The sequence below is a fragment of the Diabrotica virgifera genome, chromosome 5 (genome assembly GCF_917563875.1).
Source record: "Diabrotica virgifera virgifera chromosome 5, PGI_DIABVI_V3a".
Taxonomy (NCBI): Eukaryota; Metazoa; Arthropoda; class Insecta; order Coleoptera; family Chrysomelidae; genus Diabrotica; species Diabrotica virgifera.
The window spans coordinates 238,174,759-238,198,762 of record NC_065447.1 but is presented as its reverse complement, the minus strand read 5'-3'; the positions used below and the strand labels follow the sequence as shown (position 1 = coordinate 238,198,762).

The 24,004-nt window shown below is 31.7% G+C and overlaps 2 protein-coding genes across 2 annotated transcripts in view; one reads left to right on the top strand and one right to left on the bottom strand.

Moving 5' to 3' along the window:
• The window catches only part of LOC114329586 (laminin subunit alpha), a 192,193-nt gene that overhangs the window by 27,383 nt on the left and 140,806 nt on the right, over positions 1–24,004 (top strand). The gene's annotated exons all lie outside the window — the stretch shown is intronic.
• On the bottom strand, positions 6,957–23,173 carry LOC114329596 (uncharacterized). The gene is made up of 2 exons (XM_028278760.2): positions 22,905–23,173; positions 6,957–7,421 (listed from the first exon to the last, which is right to left on the bottom strand). The coding sequence occupies exons 1-2, from the start codon at positions 23,006–23,008 to the stop codon at positions 7,190–7,192; spliced, it is 336 nt and encodes a 111-aa protein (XP_028134561.1). The 5' UTR covers positions 23,009–23,173; the 3' UTR covers positions 6,957–7,189.

Genomic DNA, 24,004 nt, shown 5'->3' with positions numbered 1-24,004 from the left:
AAAGTTACTTAAAATTAGTCAGTTTACCCATTTCCGGACTTATTTTGGACATATATCTTTTCACCCCCAAGAGGGGGTGAAAGTCACCCCCAGGGCAAAAGCACACATCGGCACAATATCACTTTTTTTCTTTGACATGTAAGCTATGCGTATGCCAAATTTCATGTCAATCCAAGCGGTTCTTTAAAATTTAGAGCAAAAACCGTGAAAGACTATAAATCGATGTAGTAGGATGGAATTCGGAGCCAAATACCCTCATTGACTGCCCTAAATACAGTATGAAGGAATTAAATTTTTTTATAAAACGTCAAACTTAAATTAAGAAATAAAATTCCGTGTGTCCATTATCATCAATTAGCCTATATTTATCCACTGCTGAACGTAGGCCTCTCGTAAAATTTTCCACTTATCTCTGTCTTGAGTTTCTTTCATCCAATTTGTGGTGATGTGCTTTATATCATCTGTTCATCTAGTCGGTGGTCGTCCTTTCCTTCGATATCGTCGGCCTCATATGAAAAGTGCCTAAGTCCAAATCAACAAATTTTACAGGAGACGAAAAAAACTGATTTAAAGAATGATTTTAACTTAAAACTTTATCTTATTTGACACAGTTACTTAGAATAGTGTCCGTCAGCCTTCTCATAAAGATAGATCTATTTTTAAAATATTACTTACTTTAAAAATGGAGTTAGACAACTTTCATTTTTGAAATAAGAAAAGTTTTTGGAGTTAGGCACATTTATTAACGAAAATCATGAAGAAATATGCATAACTCCATAAAAAGTCGCCAAAAATAAACTGTGAACAATGCTTAAGTCCCACATGAAAAACAAATGTGGGGTTTTAAGGATAATAATGCTACTTAAATGTAATTAACACAAAAACTATAATAATATGATCAAATTGAACTTACCTTCAATAAGTTTACAGTATTTCCTTGAAGATATGTTAGCTTATAATATTTTTCTTGAAGATATAACACAGCAGCGCAGCAAAAGTACATCTAAATTCAATGACAATGATGTACTTTGGCAAGTTTCATGTGATTCACCCAACGCCATTGGTTCTAGCGACATCTATTGACTTTTTGGTCTCGCTATGCATGCGTACCATAAATATTAATCAGATGGTGCAAAAATCTTATTTTTGCTTATTTTGGGACTTGGGCACTTTTCATATGAGGCCGACTATATGCCTCTTGTCTTGGTCGCCATTCCAGAATCTTTCTGGTCCATCTTTCATCCCTCAATCTGGGAACATGTCTGGCCCACACCCATTTAGTCATGGCTTTTCTTTCAACTGCATCCGTGACTTCTTTTCATCTTCATATTTCTGTTTGGCACTTCATCTCTGCATCTGCATGATGGTAATACCCAAGGTTGATCTTTCTTTCCCCTTTCCTTCAAGACTTAAAAATGTTGTTCAATCTACCAAAGGCCTATATTATGAGACCTATCCTTTTTTGTATTTAGTTGTCTGATTATTTCGGCCTAAGCGAATCTCATGCATTAGACGCTGTAGGCTATTACTTGATGATATGGCTTTTAATTTGAATTTTATCGCTGACTACAAGGTTGGTCATAAATTTTGCCTTTGAGGTGTTGATTTTAAGACCAAAATTGTTTTTGACGCTTCATACATAGAGCGTTTGCAGCATTTTTATAGCTTTATCAACTCTTAAGATATTAAAACTCAACTTTTAAGATATTAAAACGATGTTATCGGCAAATTTTAGGTGGTTCAGATTTTCTCCATTCATTTTAATTCCCATATTATCTCTCGTTCCATTCGCTTGAACATATATTCGAGTCTAGCTGTAAATAATTTCGGGGAGATAGCATCATCCTGTCTAATTCCACGTTCTATTCGGAACTTTTTGTTATCTTCATGAAGTCGGACACAAGCTGTACCAGTTTCGTAGATAGTCTTAATCAAGGCAATATATCGGTAGTCAATGCGGCAGTGAGCCAATGCTCGAAGTATTTTATGATGATATATAGCAGTGGTTCTCAACATTTTTGAGTCATGTACCACAAAATACTTTTTTTTGGTACCACCTAACTGAAATACATAATAATCTGTAATTCTAGTCCGCAATGTCAGACGGTGGATCAGTCAGCCTCCTCCATATGTACGCATCAGGTGGCGTTAGGTCTCCCAAAATGATCACGCAGTATTCTAAGACTCACTGGCCGTGTGATAGGTAACCTCGTCCTGCTGAAACCATTACTGATTTTCAGCTTGGACCGTTTTCGTGAGCTTTTCCATATGGCCGAAAATAGCACTCCACGATAAAAATTTTTTGTGTAAAACTGAGAACTATCATGCAGCACCTAACATTAAGATACGTTATAACGACGTTAGGAAACTACTCAGTATGTTTCGACGCATTGCACATATAGTCCAGAGAAATAAGGTTTTTGTCGGGACACTTGAGCAGCGAGGTTTCAAATAGATTTTTTGGGTACTATATACCTAATACATTATAAATACAAAAATGCCCGTAGTCACAGTTCGGACGAGAACTTTAGTTATTAACAAATAAGCATCAAAAATGGCAGTATTTCGTTTAAATCGCTACAGGTAAAAGTGGGGTAAATAAATATGTTATTTAGAGTATTTATCTTTTAGTAGACGGGCAAAACTTCAAAATGGCAGTTTTTGAATTTTGGTCCGACCATTTGTTGCTTTGCTAATTGCAAAATAAGACTAAAATTTCGAAAATAAAAAATTTGCTATAACTTTTGCGAAAATTAACTTAGACTTTGATATTGCATGAAAAGTTGAGGCAACCAGTACATATCATGCACAAAAAAATTTCAAGACTATTCGTCAATTAGTTTAAATTTTATTCAATTTGTTTATTCCAAAGAGCTTTTTTTTGCAATGTTATTGTTCAGAAAATAATAATGATACAACAATTCTGTGGAAGCCACATGAAAGAAAAACATTTATATTTTCACAGCATTTAATAAAATCCATAAAAAGTCATTTTTATCATTCCGAAAATATTTTACTAAAGTAGAGTCATTTTTGGCTTAAAAACAATTTGAATAGCTTTGTTAATATTGACTGTAGAGTAAATCTACTTTGGGATTTCAAAAGCTGGTAATTTTATAAGAATTTTCAAAAAAAACTTTTCTCCTAGTTTAATTGTGGTCAAAGTTAGCCACTTTTATTATGTAATTCAGTTACTTCGATATACATAAAATTCTCCTGTAACAGTATTAGTTACCATACTCCTCCAAAACGGCTTGATCGATTTTTAAGAAATTTTACACGTATATCCTGTAGGACTAGGAATAGGTTTTAATCCATTTTTCATACCCATAATTTATAAGAAGGGTTGCCCCCTGACATTTTTTTGGACAAAACTGTCTACCTTAATTTTATATGGTGTAGAATTAAAAAATACATACAACCTTTAATTGCCACTTTTCTATCACCAACCCCTATTTTTTAATAGCCATCTATATATTTTTTTATCTATAAAATTCTCCTGTAACCGTGTCAGTTGCCATACTCCTCCGATACCGCTTGACCAATTTTTATGAAATTATATATGTATATTCTGTAGGTCTTAGAATCGGTCATAATCTATTTTTCATATCACTGAGTGATAAGCGGGTTCCCCCTAACATTTTGTAATGTTAGGTGGGGATATGTGTACATAACGTACTCTATAAGACTACGAGTTACATACAAATTAAAAAAATGATGATCAAAATCCATCAACAAACTCCGGAGATATTAATTGCAGCATATGTTTGAAGAATCAATTTCATTTTTTGATTACATGGATTTTAATAATTCGCCTCCACCGACCACGAATCGATTTCTTCAGGACGTAATTTTTAAACCTTTATTTACCACTTTGTTGAAGTTTAAAGTTTACTCAAACTTCTACAGATAAACTAAATACCTTGAACTTCAAAATGGCGCTTGTTAGGTTGCTTAATTGTTATAAACAAAATAGCTGTAAATTAAATAAAAAAAAAGAATGTATGTACTTTGTACGCACGTAAGAAGTTATACTTCTATTATATGATTTCAACGAAATCAATATACTTTAAACAGTTTCTCTACTACTTTCCAAAAATTTTTATTAAAACAATACCAAAAATTAAAAAAATAAAACACACACAAACACATTGAAAAATGCCACAAATGATTTCTGAACAATAATTGTTGCCAAAAATTTTAATTAAATACGTATTTTCTGAAAAAAATTATATAATAATATACTTACAATCATAAAATCTATAAAAAAAATGATATAACTTGCATTGGGCTTGAACCTACTTCCCGTGTATCCCGCCGTACGAGAGTCGAAGCGATTTCAAACTGCACCACCTTCGCGTATACGTCATGTGGGAATATACACAAACTGAACAACTTTTTGACATTTTGTTTATATGAATTTTTATTAGTTTGATTTTTGTCGAATTAAAATACAACAATATATAGAGTAAGAAAACGATACATTAAATGAAAATTTGTAGAAAGTTTGTTCGTAATCAGATTATGTAAATTAAAGCATTGCCTACTAGGGGTATACCTCAATCGCAAGTACTAGGTAAGTACATTATTTTTTTTACATTTTCCAAATAGGTATAAAGATAATTTTTTATTGGAATACAACTGAAACATTTAGAATTACGTACCTGTGGCTTTTTAAAACTATTTAAAAAGTCACTATAATTATAAATTTGATTTTATTTCTGTCCTCACAACAATAAAAACTAATATATATTATACAACATTTTTGTTTACCGATAACCTCCATATTGAACAATTATTGACAGATCATTTCAACACCCAATCAGAGCCCGTATAAAGACTAATACCAAACTGTCGGTGTGCGCATGCGCGCAGATCAATATAAATTCACCCTCAATCTCAATCGCGCCTAAAGAAGTATAACTTCAAAAAGTGGCTAACTTTGACCGTAATTAACCTAGGCGAAAAGATTTTTTTTTAAATTCATGTAAACATATCAGCTTTTAAAATCCCAAAGAAGTTTTAGTCTAGGTCAATATTAACAAAGTTATTCAAATTGTTTATAATCCAAAAATGACTATACTTTGGTAAAATGTTTTCGGAATGATAAAAATGACTTTTTGATGATTTTTTTTAAATACTTTGAAAAACCATTCTTCTTTCACGTGGTTTCCACAGAATTGCTATATCATTATTATTTTCTAAACAATAACATTGCAGAAAAAAAGATCTTTGGGATAAACAAATTACATAAAATTTAAACTAATCGACGTATCGTCTTAAAAATTTTTGTGCATTATATAGACTAGACTGTTTGACTCAACTTTTCATGCAACATGAAAGTCTTCAGGTAATTTTTGCAAAAGTTATATCAAATTTTTTATTTTCGAAATTTTAGTTTTATTTTAAAATTTTCGAAGCATCAAATGATCGGACTAAAATTCAAAAACTGTCATTTTAAACCTTTGCTCACCTATTAAAAGAAGGATACTATAGTAAATAAGATATTTAATTACCCTATTTTTACCTGTGGCGATTTAAACGAAAAAACTGCCATTTTTGACACTTATTTGTTAATAACTAAAATTCTCGTCCGAACTGTGACGGGCATTTTTGTATTTATAATGTATTAGATATATAGTACCCAAAAACCCATTTGCAACCTGGCTGCTAAAGTGTCCCAAACATGGTATATTTTTGCCTTATTTCTCTGGCGTAATACTAATTTGAGGCATACACGTTTCAGTACTGTTTATTATGCCGCATACCGTTATTAAGTTTCACAGCTGTACGCAAGTAAAGTAAATAAAAGTTGACAATATTGGACTAGTTTTGTCATTTTATTATTTGTCAGTCCATTTCTAGTATTTATATTCTAGTTTGTTTTATTGAGTTGTTATTCACCTTATGTTATTTGATATTTGACAAAAAAGGCTATGGATCTAGTTGTCGTCAATTTTTACTCCCAGTTGTCCAAATTTCTTGTTCTAGTTTTTAGTGTTTCATCTATATAAAGCTTAATTAAGGTTGTCGAAGTCTTTTATCGACTTTAAACGATCCTGAGTAGTTGTGCCCGACTTTTATTCTGTATTAATGGTCTCCGTAAAGTGATTTTGTGGTATTTGTTATGTTTATTTACTTAGTAATTTTCCATTGCTTCCACAGGTTGTTGTCTGGTACACTATCACAGGTCTTTTGGAGGTCCACGAAAACAATGCGCAATTTAGAGTTGAATTACTGTTTCTTCCGGGACGTAAACCGGGATTCTCTTCCGGAAGAAATGAAAGGCAAAAAAACACGACGTGATACACAGAGAAAAAAAATAATGCTAGAAAAAGCAGAGATGAAAACCCTTCGAAAAATTGGTGGTAAGACAGTAAGAGACAGAGCTAGAAGCTCTGTCCCGTATCTTAGCGTCTTACCCCACTGGGTAAGAAACATAAGAGTAGAATGGAATAACCAAATAAGCCGAATGACACCAAATAGAGTAGTCAGGACAGACCAGACGGTTCGAAATATGAAGACGATCAGTGGGAAGACCACGAAAACGATGGAACAGCAACTTACTGAAGGCACATTGAAAAAACAGACAGTCATGTCTACACAAAAAGAAGAAGAAAAGACGAACACCACTCTTCTGAAGTCAGCAGCTGTTTCTCCATCCTTTCTTTAATGATTTCTCGTACAATATATCAACAGAAGGTGCGACGCATATTCCTCTATACTCTATATTATTAGGGTCTTTTTTTGTTCCCCTTTTTATGTATGGAGCTTAAGTAGCCTATTTTCCATTATTTCGGTAATTTTTATTTACAACGATCACCTGTAATATTTTGTCATGTATTTGTTTCTCTAGAGTGGTGTAATAACATTCTTTTGCATGGGGTGGTTTACAATTCTGTTGAATAAAAAGTTTTACAATCGAGGAAGTGGATTTTGTAAAAATAAAACATATGAAAAGCAAAATATTAATTTATTTCATTTTAAAATATTAATAAAAGAAAAATCCCCGATATTATGCTAACGTAGTATGTAATATATCAAAAAACAATATAAAAGATAGCTGTTTTTTTTCTACATAAAATCATTGTTATCACATCATTAAAATCTTTATGATACCTGGTCACATAATTTTTTGGATAAGAGTAGTAACCAAAGCTATCTCAATACATCTATTAATCACACTTTACTATTTGGAACCTTTGAATAACCAATTATATGATGCAGAAGTACCAGAAGCTATCATACCAGATCCGCTTTTCACAGTATTTGTTATGTATCCTGTATTTCCACGTAACCAATTATACGAAGAACTACTCCCAGAAGCTACAATACTAGATCCATCTTTTAGAGCTTTTGTGACCGTTTCTGAACTCGGTAAATTGTTTAGCATTGGTTTAATGAACTGCTCGGCGGGCATGCTACGAAGAAAGAATTTTTTGTTATTAAATAAAATTGTTAAAATTATAAAAATTATTAAATGTAGAGGTCGTATTCTGTGGCATTACGAATACAGGGACATTTTTAGAAAAAGAAGAATGCCAGTTGTCGCTAATTCTGGGCCCTGATTCTATTTCATTTCGACACCGCCATGACAGCCGCAGAGTATTCGAGGTGTGCAAGTACTTGGAAGGGGAAACGAGAAACGACCCTGCGCGAGTCGCGGAGAAATATTGCAACTATCTTAAATAATTCATATTGTCAATTGAAATTGTCAAATTGACGTATATTTCATACCTTCTGTCAATGAAGCAGAAAAATTATATATTGCTCCACAATATTGATATGATATGCAATTATTATATAAAGGTAAATTTAATTAATTTTATTTTGCTTGCAGTACTGCCTTTTTAATAACTAATTTTATTTACTACATACAATTGTTGACGTTTTCATAACATAACCTGAATCTTATTTTTTCTTCTTATTATTTTTTTGGACTATGGCCTTGACAATTATCCAGTAACCAGGACTAATATAATTGGCCAACATAATTAAAAGTGCGAATTTAATATAGAGCGTAGAAATAGGGGTCGCTTTGCCGAACTTGCACGGTCCCAATAGCGATTCTTATTCATTTCGATATTAGGTACAACTGGGGACATTAATCTTATCATGTTGACACTGCTCAGAATTTGGGTTGGCGCTCCTGTTTATTGGAATTTGTTGATAGTCTGGGAAAATTATCGAAAAAATGCCATTTTTGGGAAAAATTATTTACCAGCTCTTTTATTGCTAAAATCTAATCTTAAGATTGCATATATTAGTAATAATATGGGGTATGACAAGTCCGCAGAAAGTGTGTTATTTTATTTATAAACAAATTAGCACTCCTAAATCTTCTTTTTTTTTTCAATTAGTGCATGCTCTGTAACTCCTAAGATTTTTCCTTTGAGCCAAAAACACTTTAATAAAAATTCACCGTAATTTAGTTCTGCACAAAGTTATTTTTTTCCGATTTCCTTCAACAAAAATTTTACTCAGAAAATCCGAGGTTTCCCAAAAAATCTGCAATTTTCAATTAAAATTTTAGGGAAGTACCTAATTATTTATCAATAATTAAATAAATTGATGACATGAAAGATTTATTATAGTAGATTATACAGAGGGGATAAATTATGGAATAAATTCATTTATTTAAAACGGACGATTTTGGAGCAAAATCCCGATAGAGGTCGATTTTTATTTTTAAATTACAATTTTTTGGCATATATTTCATACTAGTGACGTCATCCATCTGAGCGTGATGACGTAATCGATAATTTTGTTAATGGGAATAGGGGTCGTGTGGTAGGTCATTTGAAAGGGCGTTCAATTCTCTATTCAGTAATATAAACATTAATATCATTATTTATTTATACAGGGTTGCCAAAAAATAATTTTTGAATTAAATTAATTGGGGCAAAAAGAAGAATGTATGTAATTTATTTAACTCAAAATACATTGTACTGCTGTCAGAAAATAGAAAAAAAGATTTATTTCACAAATAAACATTTCTTTTCGCTTAAATTAAATCACAAACAGCCTCCCTCCTACCTATTGGCAGTTTGAACATTTAATTTAAGCTAAAAGCAATGTTTATTTTCAAAATAAACATTTTTTTCTATTTTCTGACAGCAATAGAATGTATTTTGAGTTAAATAAATTACATGCATTGTTCTTCTTGCGTCAATTAATTTAATTCAAAAAATTTTTTGGCCACCCTGTATAAATAATGATATTAATGTTTATAATACTGAATAGAGAATTGAACGCCTTTGTAAATGAGCTACAACACGAACCCCTATTCCTATTTAAAAAATAATCGATTACGTCATCACTAGTTTGAAATATATGCCAAAAAAATTTAATTTAAAAATAAAAATCGACCTGTTTCGGGATTTTTCTCTAAAATCGTCCATTTTAGAGAAAATGAATTTAGCCCCTCTCTGTATATCAGGAGACCGGCGACAATCTAACCAATAGTTTAGCAATAATTAAAATGTTAATTAAAAAATTTCGGTCGAAATAATAACCAGAAAGATTATGATACACCAGAATAACTATGATTTTCGTATAAAAAAGCACTATACCTATTCAACGTACCTTACAGGATTGAAATTGGACCATTTGAGCGGTCTCAGGAATGTTATAAAGAAACAATTTTTTGGCTTATAAACAAATAGAACCCCTCAGAAAATATTAGATTAAATTAAATTAAGTTAACGCTGTTGAAAAGGGCTGTGTCCTTTTCGAAGAAAAACAAATTGAATTGCGAGGACTGATTCCAGGTATAACCGGTCAAATTTGACCGGAATTTGCGACAGAGTTATAAACAACAGAATTTTAATCTTTGAACCATTAGATACCTTTTAATTCCGGTCCTCTTTGTACATACAAATTTTCATATCTTCAAGACACTCATAACAAAAAGATTTATGTCACTGTCACTAAATTATTTAATTATTGATAAATAATTACTTCCGTCAAATTTTAGTTGAAAATTAAAGATTTTGTTTGGAAAACCCGAATTTTCCGAGGAAAATTTCCGTCGAAGGAAATTGGAATAAATTATCAATGTGCAGAATTAAATTACTGTCAATTTTTATGTGAGTGTTTTGGTTTAAAGTTAAAATTTTCGGAGTTATCCGCTGTGAGCTCGTACGTAGAGGGGATATTTACAAATTCTCGAGCGCCAGTAGTGGCAAGTCTGTAAACGTTTACCGGAAATTTGACATAAATGTCAAAGTGATTAATGTAAAATTAAAATTAAAAACATTAATTATAAAAAATATTAGTTGGTCAAAGCTGTGGTATATATTTTTACCTTAAATATACTTACGTTTTAAATACTGAATTTAAGTTTTTTTAATGTTCCGTAATATGTAATTATAATTTAATCTAAAAATCTTAGCGCCATCTACACGATAATTGTGAAAGTATCCGAAGTAAGAAATTCATATTTTATCAATAGAACGTCAAAATGATTAGCAAAATCTTAAAAAAATCGATTACAATTTAATTAATTTTTTGCGTTGTAAATGTTAAGCGATAACAATTAAATAATAAATTGAAAAATTACCGGTGAAAGATAATTCCAGTAATCCGCTAGGAGCGCCACCAGCGAAGCTCAGAGCGTATACGCTGTGAGCTTCGCTGGTGTCGCTCCTAGCGGTTACTAATTCAACTTTTACCGGTAATTTTTAAATTTATTATTTAATTGTTATCGCTTAATATGTACAACGCAAAAAAGTAATTAAATTGTAATCGATTTTTTTAAGATTTTTCTAATCATTTTGACGTTCTTTTGATAAAATATCAATTTCTTACTTCGGATACTTTGACAATAATCGTGTAGATGGCGCTAAGATTATAATAGATTATTTATAATTAGATATTACGGAACATTAAAAAAACTTAAATTCAGTATTTAAAACGTAAGTATATTTAAGGTAAAAATATATACCACAGCTTTGACCAACTAATATTGTTTATAATTAATGTTTTTAATTTTAATTTTAAATTAGTCACTTTGACATTTATGTCAAATTTCCAGTAAACGTTTACAAACTTGTCACTACTGGCGTTCGCGAATTTGTAAATATCCCCTCTACGTACGAGCTCACAGCGTATAGAGCAATAATAATAATAAAAAAAAGATTTCGGAGCGCTAATTTGTTTATAAACAAAATAGCACACTTTCTGTGGACTTTGCACAGCTATATTACTAATATAGGAAATCTTAAGATTTGATTTCAGCATGTCCAGCAATAAAATAGCTGGTAATTAATTTTCCTTGTTTTTTACTAATTTTCCCAGATTATTACCTTACATCTTTCATTGAGTTGATGATTCATGTTGTGGACATTCTCAATTATTATATTTCTAATTTAATACTATTCTATCTAATTCCTCAAAACAAGCAAATTTCAATTAAACCCAGCTATATTATAATACCTTTTGCTTTAGTTTTCCTTGCAAGAAATAAACAAAACACATCTAAACTAAACCTAACCTCGCTTTTGGCCATTCATTCACCTCCGTGTCAAATAATTTCGACAGTCGAAATTATAATATCAACACCCTTTTTAAAGTCGCTATTAATTTCGATAGTCGCTATTTCATGACGTCACTTCGTTAGTTCAACTAAAATCCACAAGGCTCGCACAATCGCATTTCAACCGTCGCCATATTGAAAGCGACTTGTTTTTGGTCGAAATTTGATTTAGAATCAGGGCCCTGATGGGAATGAGGGATTCCCAGTTTTCAGAGTTTTTTATGGTTAAGTCACGTTTAATGAAAGATATTGTTTTATGTACTTTTATTTTATGTAGAACAAGAGAATAAATAAATAATATAGTAGTTAGGCCATCCCATTATTTTATTTAAGGGATCCCCCACATAAAAAATATTTAACCTTAAGCAATTGCCTGATTTTTGTGATGTGATTAGTTGAGTAGCATAATAAAGAAGCATTGTCTACACCTTGTTAATTTATTGGATTGAATGCTAGGTGTTCTTTTATTGAAGTATTAAAGAAGACACAGAATATGCAACCAAGCCTACAGAAAACCAACACACACCAACAGATACTTAAATTACCAGTCCAACCACAACATCCACAACTTCTATTTCAGGAAGAAGAAACCTGCCAACAAAAGTTTTTGATTAAAAATTACTATCCCATTCTCATTTATAAACAAGAAATTCCCCAAGATTGGAGAAAAGAAACAACAAAACACCACAAGCATTCCAGAGTTATTCACAAGAAGGGACTCAAAAATAACAACAATATTCTTTTTCTCATAAACATCTTTTAGTGCGTCACAGTTTTTCGATTTCTTTCTAACGCATTAAATTGTATGTGACAGAAAAAAGGCACGTCTGTGATTATAGACATTTATAACATTTATTTTAGTTGTCGATAGATGGCGCTATAATTAAAAAATTTTTTTTACGAATTACTTAAGTATATAATATATCTACGAATATAATCTGTACAATTTATAAGACTATACAAATCAAAGAAAATACCATTTTATAAATGCAATAAACACAATTGATCTGTTTTTATGCCAAATTGCAAATAAAATGTGACAACTGTCAGATTTAACTAAAATGTCATGTTAGAATAAATGTTATAAATGTATATTATCACGAACTTACACCTTTTTTTCTATCATTTGTGACGCACTGAAAAATGCTGATGAAAAGAAGCATACCATATAATATATGTAATATTATGTAAAGGCTTATAGAATAGAAATATGCTTTTGTCATTGAAAATTGTACAATTTTATCGACAAAGCTTACAAAGAGTCATAAAAACAAAACAATAACAAACACAATTTATTAAAACTCCATAAATCGTCAATATAAATAAAAAATAATGAAGCAAAACAAAAACAATCTATTGTAAAATTTAAATAAATTGCAAATTCCATAATCTACCTTAGTAACTAATACGTTTAATAAGTTAAACTGCAGCATATGACATCCAAATATAGATAAAAAATACTACATACTTGTACAATTTGTACATAAGGGTACTCTACTGAATAATATGGTCTTTCAGATAGGCAGGGTTTTGTCATTTTATGGAATTTGGGGAAGGATGTTGCAGATTTTTCAGAAACATTGAAACGGATAAGAAACAAATAAATCACAACAGCATTTAAAACAACCAACACTCAACACTCTGAGATCTATCCTGTTAAAACCCAACAACAGACAAGAAAGATCCAAAAACTGCATCTACAAAATACCCTGTGAATGCAATAATTTCTACGTGGGTGAAACTGCAAGACCACTAAGTGTCAGGGTAAACGAGCATTAAACATATATTATTATGAATCACATATTTCAGAAACCCCGTAAGTAACATTTTAACGAAAATTTAGGTTATGGCGGGTATGGGTTGTAAAAGACTCATTTCATCCATGTAATTAAGAAACCCCACCGTTGTTATACTATTTAGTATATTTAGACAATACTGTATTTAACCGTGTAATGCAGAAATCCCGTGAGTACCGCATTTGAGGGGTTTCTGTACTACATGGTGTAAAACGTGAATTGTGCGCAGTGGCAAGACTCCTTGGAAAATACTAAATTTCTTATTAGTGTTCTCCAAAATTTATTGCTTCCCAATATTCCAGTTCAAGAGTAATTTTATCTCCATCAACTGGCTACTAATGTATTTGAAATTCATGATCTCCACACAGGCACTGCAATGTTTTATGTAAATCATGAAGGCGTTGCAAAAAAAGGTTGTAAGGATGTATGTTCACTAATAATGCACTATTATATAGATTATGTTCTGCCTGAAACTACACGACACTTTTGCACATATTTTCAGACGGATGTACAGGACAGAATAAAATCCATACAATGGTTCGACTATGGTATCTACAGGACGTTTTGAGACAATCAATATTTCCGCATTAGAGGTCAGAGTTTTCTTCTATGTGATAGATATTTTGCTGTAGTCAAACAAAAAATTAAGAAACAGATCGGATTTACACTGTAATTGACTATGTTAATAACGAATGCCAGTCAAAGACAAAAATTTTCTATTTATGTAGTGCATACTGATACGATAATAGACTATAAGTCATGGGGGCCCAAGTACTATAAGCAAAACTGTCTGTCAATTGACTCGTATGGTCGTTACTAGAGAAATGAAAAAAACTTTTGCTATTGCATCCTTCATGCACTTTACGCATGATTCAAGAAAACCCGGCTATGTTGTGGCACGTGATTTTATTGATTCAGCTGTAGGTACAGTTTGAATATCAGTTAAGTAAGACGGCAACTCAAAATCTATTCTTCCAAAGACAGCATCATATCCAGAAGGGTGTATAGCAATTAATGTGAAAAAAATGAGAGATCTACAGAAGATAAAATCTTACTTAACAGATGACATTAATGTTCAGAGCTTCTACGAGGAAATTTTTGGATGGCCAGTAGTAGACAAGATGACCCACAGTGCGTTCTTGGCTAATTTTGTATTTACGACATATTTAACGTATGTAACTCAATAAACATCTTAGTTTTTTGCAAGTAATACTTTTTATTTTAGCCTGTAATTCAGAAACCCCGTAAGTACAGCAACAAAATCTCTTTGTAAAATTGGCAAAAAAGAAAAAATGAATATTCAAAATGAAGAAAATCATTGTTAAAACACTCATATGTACACAAACATTTCATTACAGTTGTAATAAATAACAGTAGTTAATTGCAAATCAGTTTTTTGTCGACCACGAAAAATGATGTTCAGCATACTTGTGGGGTTTCTGAAATGTGTGATTCATATTAAGAACAAAGACTTAGTAGGAGAAATCCCAGACATTCAAACATGCCTGGGGAGCACAGAGTAAAATGAAAGAGAAAAGTCCAAGAAGCAGCCCTCATTCTTCAAATCTGTTGTGACAGTATTGTTATTTATTAGCCTTACACCTTCGTTTTATTTCAGATTTCTCAAACTAGCTTTTTCCTTTCACTGTGTACACCAATTTGACAAAGATTTCTTCTGATCTCAATTATTTTAAGGATTTCATCTATTTTACGATTAATGTCTGTGTTGTTACACAATGTTTAATAGTCTCCCATATTTCTTGTGATGTACCCTTCTGAATAGAGGGCATACTTTGTTCTTTGCACTTCTTGGAGACTTGGAGAAGGTAAATTGTAGAGAAATGTTATAAAAAACATTCCTTTTTATTGTATAAATTGTGTAATATTGTATAAAATAAATAGGCTAATATTAATCTTTCTCCAAAAAGCTATATCTTAAAAATGTAAGCTAGAAAAAAGGAAGACTTTTTGGAATTCACAAAAATATGCACCATTTGACTATTGAGGAAAATATACCTATTATATTATTATAATTGTATAAGTAGGTATAATGTACAACATAGGTAATGTACAACTTTCTTTCAAAAACAAAACTGAATCTGGGGTGAGGATCAAACAGGGTTGCCAGACCGATTTATACAATTCCCCCAACCTGAACTACAAATTCCCCCAAAAATGACATTTTTTTAAAAAAATCCCCCAAAATTCATCTGCCATTTCTTCTTCTTTTTTCTGAGCTGTCATCTGTCATTTCTTCTTCTTTTTTTGGCTGTCATCTGTCATTTTTTCTTCTTTTTTGGCTGTCAAGGGTCATTTTACCAGTGTAGAATTTTAGTAGATTTTATACAATATATTGTAAATCTGCCATTTACATATCTTATATCTTACAAAATGATTTTGTGTCATCTTCTGATACAGGACCAATCCATCATACATAGAATAATTAATTATTAATGACCCACACCATTAAAATTCTATTAAACAGATTACCTTTCTTTAAGTTCAGCATCGGATTCCCAAGCAAGTCGGTATTTTCGGGTATACTCCTTTTCTCTTTTCTTTAGGCATATTTTTAGATTACAAACACGTCTACACGCACTAATTTAAATTAATTTTGCGTATTATTGAACACACCAGCAATATAACCTTCTTCAAAGTTAATTCTAGAAAAGTAAATAAAGTTAAACTTGGAGATACAATTTTCTGTGTTTCACATAGGTACCATTATGAATATTTAAATACACCTGTTAGGACTTTTAACCTTTATAAAAAATGGCAACGGTGGCAACACCGCGCGCGCCTCAGTGACACCTAAAAACTAGAATTCGGGAACGAATGCTGTAGAGTGTAGACAAGACAAGAAAACAGACTACAGACGAATACGCGAACCAAGAAGTGTATTTTATGTAATTTGTACCTCTTTCAATTAATTACAAGTATCATACAGTCCACTAGTGTTTATTTCGATTATCAGCGACAGGAAACGAGTAAATTCCAAACATTTTGGTCAAAAGAGCCGAATTTATTATCTATTAGCCGGCATGAGGCAATATTAGCGCCAAAAACTAGTAGACGCTAACCAAGTTAATAGTTCCAAGTTCTAGTGTCATTTCCAGTGGCCCAATTCAGCGAAAGAGAAGTACGTACAGCAAGGTACGCGACAAGCGACAGCTATTCATCAGGACCACTGCAAATAAAGGTCAGATCCTTCCATTTTTATATATTTCATTCTTAACCGATCATTTTATAATTCGTTGGTTTATTTGACAATAATTATAAACGATTTTATGCAATTCTATCAATATCAATCTAGTTAAATGATATTACCTTCTGTTTGCGATATTTGTGTACAATTATATATGTGTTTTGATATTTAATTTCAATAATAATCCATAGTTAAATTATAAGTACCCATTTGTCGATTTTATCAATTTTATTTACTAAGATGGCGACCTCAAATGAAGTAGTAGTAGTAGACGATTTAAAAGATTTAGTTAGACTTCGTGGAACAAATAAACAAAAGTTAACTTTGCTAGAGAAATTCATTACTAAAACAAAAGACAAGGGTGACTTTGATATTCAAGATGTTCAATTTAGACATGATAATCATATAAACTTATTAAATGATTTTGATATAGTTCAAACAGAGATAGAAAAGAAATGTTCTGAGGGTCAATTACCGGAGCACTATTCAGAAAGAGAGGAGTTTGAAAAACGATTTTATGCGGCACAAGCATATTTAAAAACCATTTTAAGACCGGTAGCGGTAAACAGTAATAACGTACAATACGGTCAATTAGGTCAATCTAGTGAATTTAAAGCAGTGAGTGATCCCCTGCAAAATGTCCTATTACCGAGAATAAAATTGCAAACGTTCTCTGGGGAGTTTCAATTTTGGGTTAGTTTCAAAAATAGCTTCAATGCGACCATTGCGAATAATGCATCCCTTAGTGATGGGCAGAAGTTTCATTTCTTGAAGGCTTCTTTGCAAGGGTACGCAGCCAGTTGTATTGAAGGTTTAGAGAGCGTAGATCAACCATTTCAGAAAGCCTGGGATTTATTATGCGATAGGTTCGATAAAAAACAGTTTTTAACAGACAGCCACTTTAAATCATTACTAAATTTAACCATGATGCAAAAAGATAATTATAATTATGCTAGTTTTCGAAATATGTTAGACGAGATATCCAAACATTTAACTTCCTTGGAAGGTATAGACGTACCAAAAGAAAAGTTATATGATTCATTTATGATACATATCTTAATCAACAAGTTCCAGAAAAATACTATACGCGAATGGAAAGAAACTAAGGTTGCAAACGATTTGCCTACTTTAGAACATTTTATCAATTTTTTAAAAAATAAGACGGACATACTACAAAGTTTGGATGAATCTCAAACGGCTAAATCACAGTCTTCAAGTTCAAATAAGTATCATAACAGATCTAACAATCTAGTGCACTTTGCGGTTAAAAGCCGATGTAATTTTTGTAGAAAGGAACATTCAATTTATAAATGTCCCACCTTTAAAGCGTTATCAGTCGAAGAGAGGTTTCGGGAAGTTAGAAAACTTAAATTATGCGAAAATTGTTTATTAAGTGGTCATGATAAGAGAAATTGTAAATTTGGTCCATGTCCTGTTTGTAAGACTCACAAACATAACACGTTGCTTCATAAAGATTATGCAGAAGTTTCAATTCGTGACACTAATCATCAAGTAAGTTCACCTAGTACTTTTGATCATAGAAATGATGGTGTAGAACAGCAAATAAGTATAAATTTTGCAAAAAATGAGAGTCAAGTTTTATTAGCTACAGTTATGTGTAATATTAAAGACCAAGATGGTAAGTTTCATAAGTGCCGAGCATTACTTGATTGCGGTGCACAAATGAATTTAATCACCGAACGCTTTTGCAATAAATTAAAACTACAATTAACTGATACAAACTGTTCAATTACTGGTATTAGTCAGCGTTCTTCTAACATTAGTAAAAAATGTTCATTAAAAATATTTTCACAATTTTCAGATTTCAATTCTAGTATATCATGTCTTGTAGTACCCGTTATTTCAAGTAGATTACCTGCTTATCCTATTGATATGAATAATATTCGATTACCTCACAATATTAATTTAGCAGATCCAGAATTCAATTGTCCTAAAGAAATTGACTTGTTATTAGGCGCTCACATTTTTTGGGATCTTATATTGCAAGATAAAATATCATTAGGTAAAAAGCTTCCATTACTAATCAATACTCATTTAGGTTGGGTTGTAACAGGTACAGTTCCAATTAATTCAGATAAATATGTATGCAATTTTGTTGAAGTACACATCCCTGAGGATGATCAATTAAAAAAGTTTTGGGAACTAGAGGATGTTCAAACCAAGAATGAATTTCTGTCTCAAGACGATCTCATTTGCGAATCTTTATTTAAACAAGACACATCTCGTAATGAGAATGGACAATTCGTGGTAAAATTACCATTAAAATATTCTCCTAGTCTATTAGGTGATTCAAAGCAAACAGCTATTAAAAGATTTAAGTCATTAGAATCAAAATTCTCCAATTCCTATTTTAAACAACTCTATTTTGAATTTATTCATGAATATGAAAACCTAGGTCATATGAGTAAAATTTCTATTAATTCAGAACATTCCTATTTTTTACCACATCATGGTATATTAAAAGAGTCTAGTCTAACTACAAAACTTAGAACTGTCTTTGATGGAAGCTGCCAGAGCTCATCAGGATATTCTCTTAATGACCTTCAATATGTAGGTCCTAAAGTGCAAAACGATATTTTAAACATTTTGCTAAGATTCAGAATTTATAAATATGTTGTATCAGCAGATATTTCTAAAATGTACAGACAGATACTCATACATCCAGAACATAAATATTTACAACAAATTCTTTGGCGTGAAAATAATAATGAAGAATTTTCTATTTATCAACTGAATACTGTCACATATGGCACTAGATCAGCACCTTATTTAGCAATTAAATGTATCAGAACATTAGCTGAAGACAATTTAGACAAGTTTCCATTAGCTTCTAGCACAATTTTAAATGATATGTATGTTGATGATTTATTAACAGGATCTAATGATCTAAGCGAACTACAAGAAAGATGCAAATCTATTTACAATATGCTCAAATCAGCTCATTTTATTCTGAGAAAATGGATTTCAAATGATCAGCAAGTAATTACAGATTTTCAAGAATCCGATGTCTCAAATTCAGTATTAAATTTGGGAGATCACGATAGTTGTAAAACATTAGGTGTCCAGTGGCTAAATTCTTCTGATTCGTTTACCTTTAACATAAACAAATTACGTAGTCACGAACCATTTACTAAAAGACATATTCTATCGAATATTGCGCAAATATATGACCCTCTAGGTCTGTTAAGCCCGTCTATTATTATTGCAAAAATGCTCATTCAGCAATTATGGACTCTTCATATTTCGTGGGACACTCCAATCCCTTTGGATTTGCAACAGACTTGGTTACAATTTCAAAATAATATTAATATTTTTAATCAGATATCTATTCCTCGTAAAGTTGTCTCGAATACTTTACTTGATATTCATTGTTTTTGTGATGCATCAAAAGCTGCATATGCTGCGTGCATTTACCTTCGAAGCATCGATGATTCAAATCAATATCACATTAATCTCTTGTGTTCAAAAACTAAAGTTGCACCAATCAAACTTGTAACTATTCCGAAACTAGAACTCTGTGCTTGTTTATTAGGTGCACAACTAATAAACACCGTAACAGAAGCCATTCAAGTCAATGTTCCTATTTTCATGTGGTCTGATTCTCAGGTAGCACTAAGTTGGATTCATACGGATCCTAGTAAATTACAAGTTTTCGTTGCTAATCGAGTATCCAAAATTCAATCGTTGTCCAACACATTTACCTGGAATTATGTTAACAGTTCAAGTAACCCAGCAGATATTGCATCTCGTGGTATTATGCCTGAAAAACTAATTTCCAATACAATTTGGTGGAACGGACCACTGTTTTTGCAATTGCCACAGTCAGAATGGCCTAATGTGGATTTTAAGTTAAAAACTTCAGAACTGACAGAGTTGAAAAAGACTTCTAAAGTGTTTCAAGTTATATCAGTACAATTGTCAGATTTAATCACTAGATACTCAGATTTTATTACACTTCAAAGAATAACAGCCTATTGTTTACGTTTCATTTACAATTTAAGAAATAAATCTAATAAACGTACGGGTAATGTATCTATCTATTGCAGAATTAGATGAAGCCCATATTAGTATCGTCAAACAAGCTCAATTAGAGTCATTTGCTGACGAATTATCCTTTTTCAAAAGGGGCAAGCAACTTCCAAAAAATAATAGACTTTCTTCATTAACTCCATTTTTGGATAATAAAGGAATTCTTCGAGTAGGTGGAAGACTCAACAATACGTATTTATCGTTCAATACTAGACATCCTATTCTTCTGTTATCCAAACACTATTTTACTAAGTTAATTTTCGAGTATAAACATAAGCAACTATTTCATCCAGGTCCTCAATTATTGCTTGCATCAGTAAGACAACGTTACTGGCCTATAGCAGGACGTGTCTTAGCAAAACAAACTGTCAAAAATTGTTTGACTTGTTTCAAGTTTAATCCTACACCCTTTTTAAGTCCAATGTCAAATCTACCAAATAATCGAATTAAACCTAATTTTCCATTTGATGTGACTGGTATAGATTATGCAGGTCCTTTTAATATTCTTAGTAAAAAGGGGCGCGGAGCTAAACTATTAAAATGTTATTTGGCATTATTCATTTGCTTTTGCACAAAAGCTGTCCATTTAGAAGTTGTGTCGGACCTCACAAAAAAGAATTTTTTAGCAAGTTTAAAAAGATTTACCGCTCGACGTGGTATACCTAGTACTATTTATTCAGACAACGGCAGTACCTTTGTAGGAGCCAACAATTATCTGAAACAGTTAGGACATTTTTTACAGAAAAATTACAATTCTATTGAAACGGCTACAAGCGAGCTACGAATAAAATGGATCTTCATTCCTCCTTATACACCTAATCATGGGGGGCTGTGGGAAGCAGCTGTTAAAAGCACTAAGCATCATTTGAAACGAATATTAATTAATAATAATGTAACATTTGAAGAATTTAACACCCTTATCGTACAGATAGAAGGTATATTAAATTCACGACCATTGTTTGACATGTCAAATAATCCTAATGACTTATCTCCTATTACACCTTCCCATTTCCTAATTGGTAGACCTCTTACGTCATTGCCAGAGTATGACGTTCACAATATAGCCAGCTGTCGCTTAACCAGATTCCAACATGTGCAGCAGCTGTACCAGCAATTTTGGGGTCAATTTTCCAAACAATATATGTCTCAATTACATCAACAGTACAAATGGAAGGATCCAGCTAGCAAAATTCGATTAGGAACCCTGGTTCTTATTAAAAATGATTCTGTTCCTCCTTGTCAATGGATTACTGGACGAATCACTAAGTTATGTCAAGGTAGAGATGGAGAAACCAGAGTAGCAGAAGTAACCACCATGAAGGGATCAGTTACTCGTTCAGTAAGACATTTGTGTCCTTTACCAATGCAAGAAGACATCAACAATTGACAATTATTTGTGTTTGTTTTATTTTTTGTGTATTTAGATATTTTACTATTCAATATTTTATGTATATATTTTTGAAGGTGCCCTTCAAAAGGGGGGCTATGTTAGGACTTTTAACCTTTATAAAAAATGGCAACGGTGGCAACACCGCGCGCGCCTCAGTGACACCTAAAAACTAGAATTCGGGAACGAATGCTGTAGAGTGTAGACAAGACAAGAAAACAGACTACAGACGAATACGCGAACTAAGAAGTGTATTTTATGTAATTTGTACCTCTTTCAATTAATTACAAGTATCATACAGTCCACTAGTGTTTATTTCGATTATCAGCGACAGGAAACGAGTAAATTCCAAACAACACCATCAAGCGCCCAAAAACCAAATTTTGTTATGTCGCTATTGAAGAAAACTGTAATGCTTTACAAAATAAGTTAAGTAGTTTGTACTAGATGGCAGAATCGACTGTAAATGAATTTATATTCAAAGATTTTTGTGAATCACAGTTTAACTTGAAATTCAAAATCGGCCAAGTAATGGCATGTGTTCTTAAAATTATACCCCAAAAAACCCCAATGCGAAAAAATTTTCCTCCAAAAAATCCCCCATTCAGTGTATACCCCCAAAAAATCCCCAAACAAGAAAAATACCCCAAATTTGGAGGAAATTCCCCCAATCTGGCAACCCTGGGATCAAATTAATTGACTTAAAAGGGGGGATTTTCTGGAAAAGGTAATATTATGTACTCAACCTAACATTAGGGCCATCTCTCGCTAGCGAAAATTTTTGAACCCATTATAATTAATTTGGATTTTGCACTTATTTTTTCCTTTTACCTACTTACTTTCATACAAAAGACTTATAATATAGAAAATTAATTTCTTTTTATTTTATAATAAATTCAGTAATATAATTTATTCCATATTTTACTTTACCTGAATCCAACGCCATTATTTCCAAAGATATGGAAGTTCAGATTTATTTTAGGATAAATATGATAATGGTTGTGAACTTCAACATTTTTAGATTCATCCGTCATAGTTAAAATAATTTAGTCTTCAACTACGTTATACTACGAAATATTCTGTGTTTACTACTTTTACCTAATTTTAAAGGCACCAAAAGAACAAAACAACAGCCACTATACAATATTTATAACTATGTCTATAACCACCTTTCTTTTTTGCAACAAAAATAACTTGATTCTAAATCCTGACCCACTACTCTGTGCCATGTAATTTGGGTTGCCTATATGAACTTGAATCGGCGAAATGGGCATATAATAATAAAGTTTTGCTGTATTAACGTATTTAAATACCAAGTATTTAAATACTAAAAATGTACCCATGTTTTTGGGTAAATTTGTATCGTAATCATTCACGCTTTTTGTACATTTCGTATTTTTAACTTGGTATCGGAGCTAATGGGCCGTATTTCAAAATTTAAATACTTATTTGTAGGTATTTAAATACTTTAGACTTTAGAGCATTTAAATACCAAGTACTTATTTATAATTATAGAGTATTTAAATACTTGGCGTTTAAATACTTACTCTAAAGTAAAAAGTTTTAAATACATACTTACAAAAAGTAGGTATTAAGTTTTGAAATACTGCCCATCAGCTCTGATACCACGTTAAAAATATAAAATGTGCAAAACGAGTGGATGATTAAGAAAAAACTTTCCGAAATTTAATAAAATTTGTGATTTTTTTTTATATCTAATCGTTGTTTTATTTTAGTCAATCCACAGTATAGCTACATATCACTCTTTATAATAACTTTTGTAATAACTTTTCAGTTTCATTTTTAAATACATCTACAAAAAGGTATTTATTATTACATATTTGATTCATTCATGCCTTACAATGTGAATTTTTAAAGGGGTTAATACCAGAGACATATAAAAGGATAGACTTGGCTAGGGATATGCCACTCAATGCATCGAGGTGTAACGCCGACATAGGATTGTGTGGTCTAGCCATCTTTGTCAGTCACATGCGCGGGATCGTTTGGTTAAAAGAGATAGATAGACC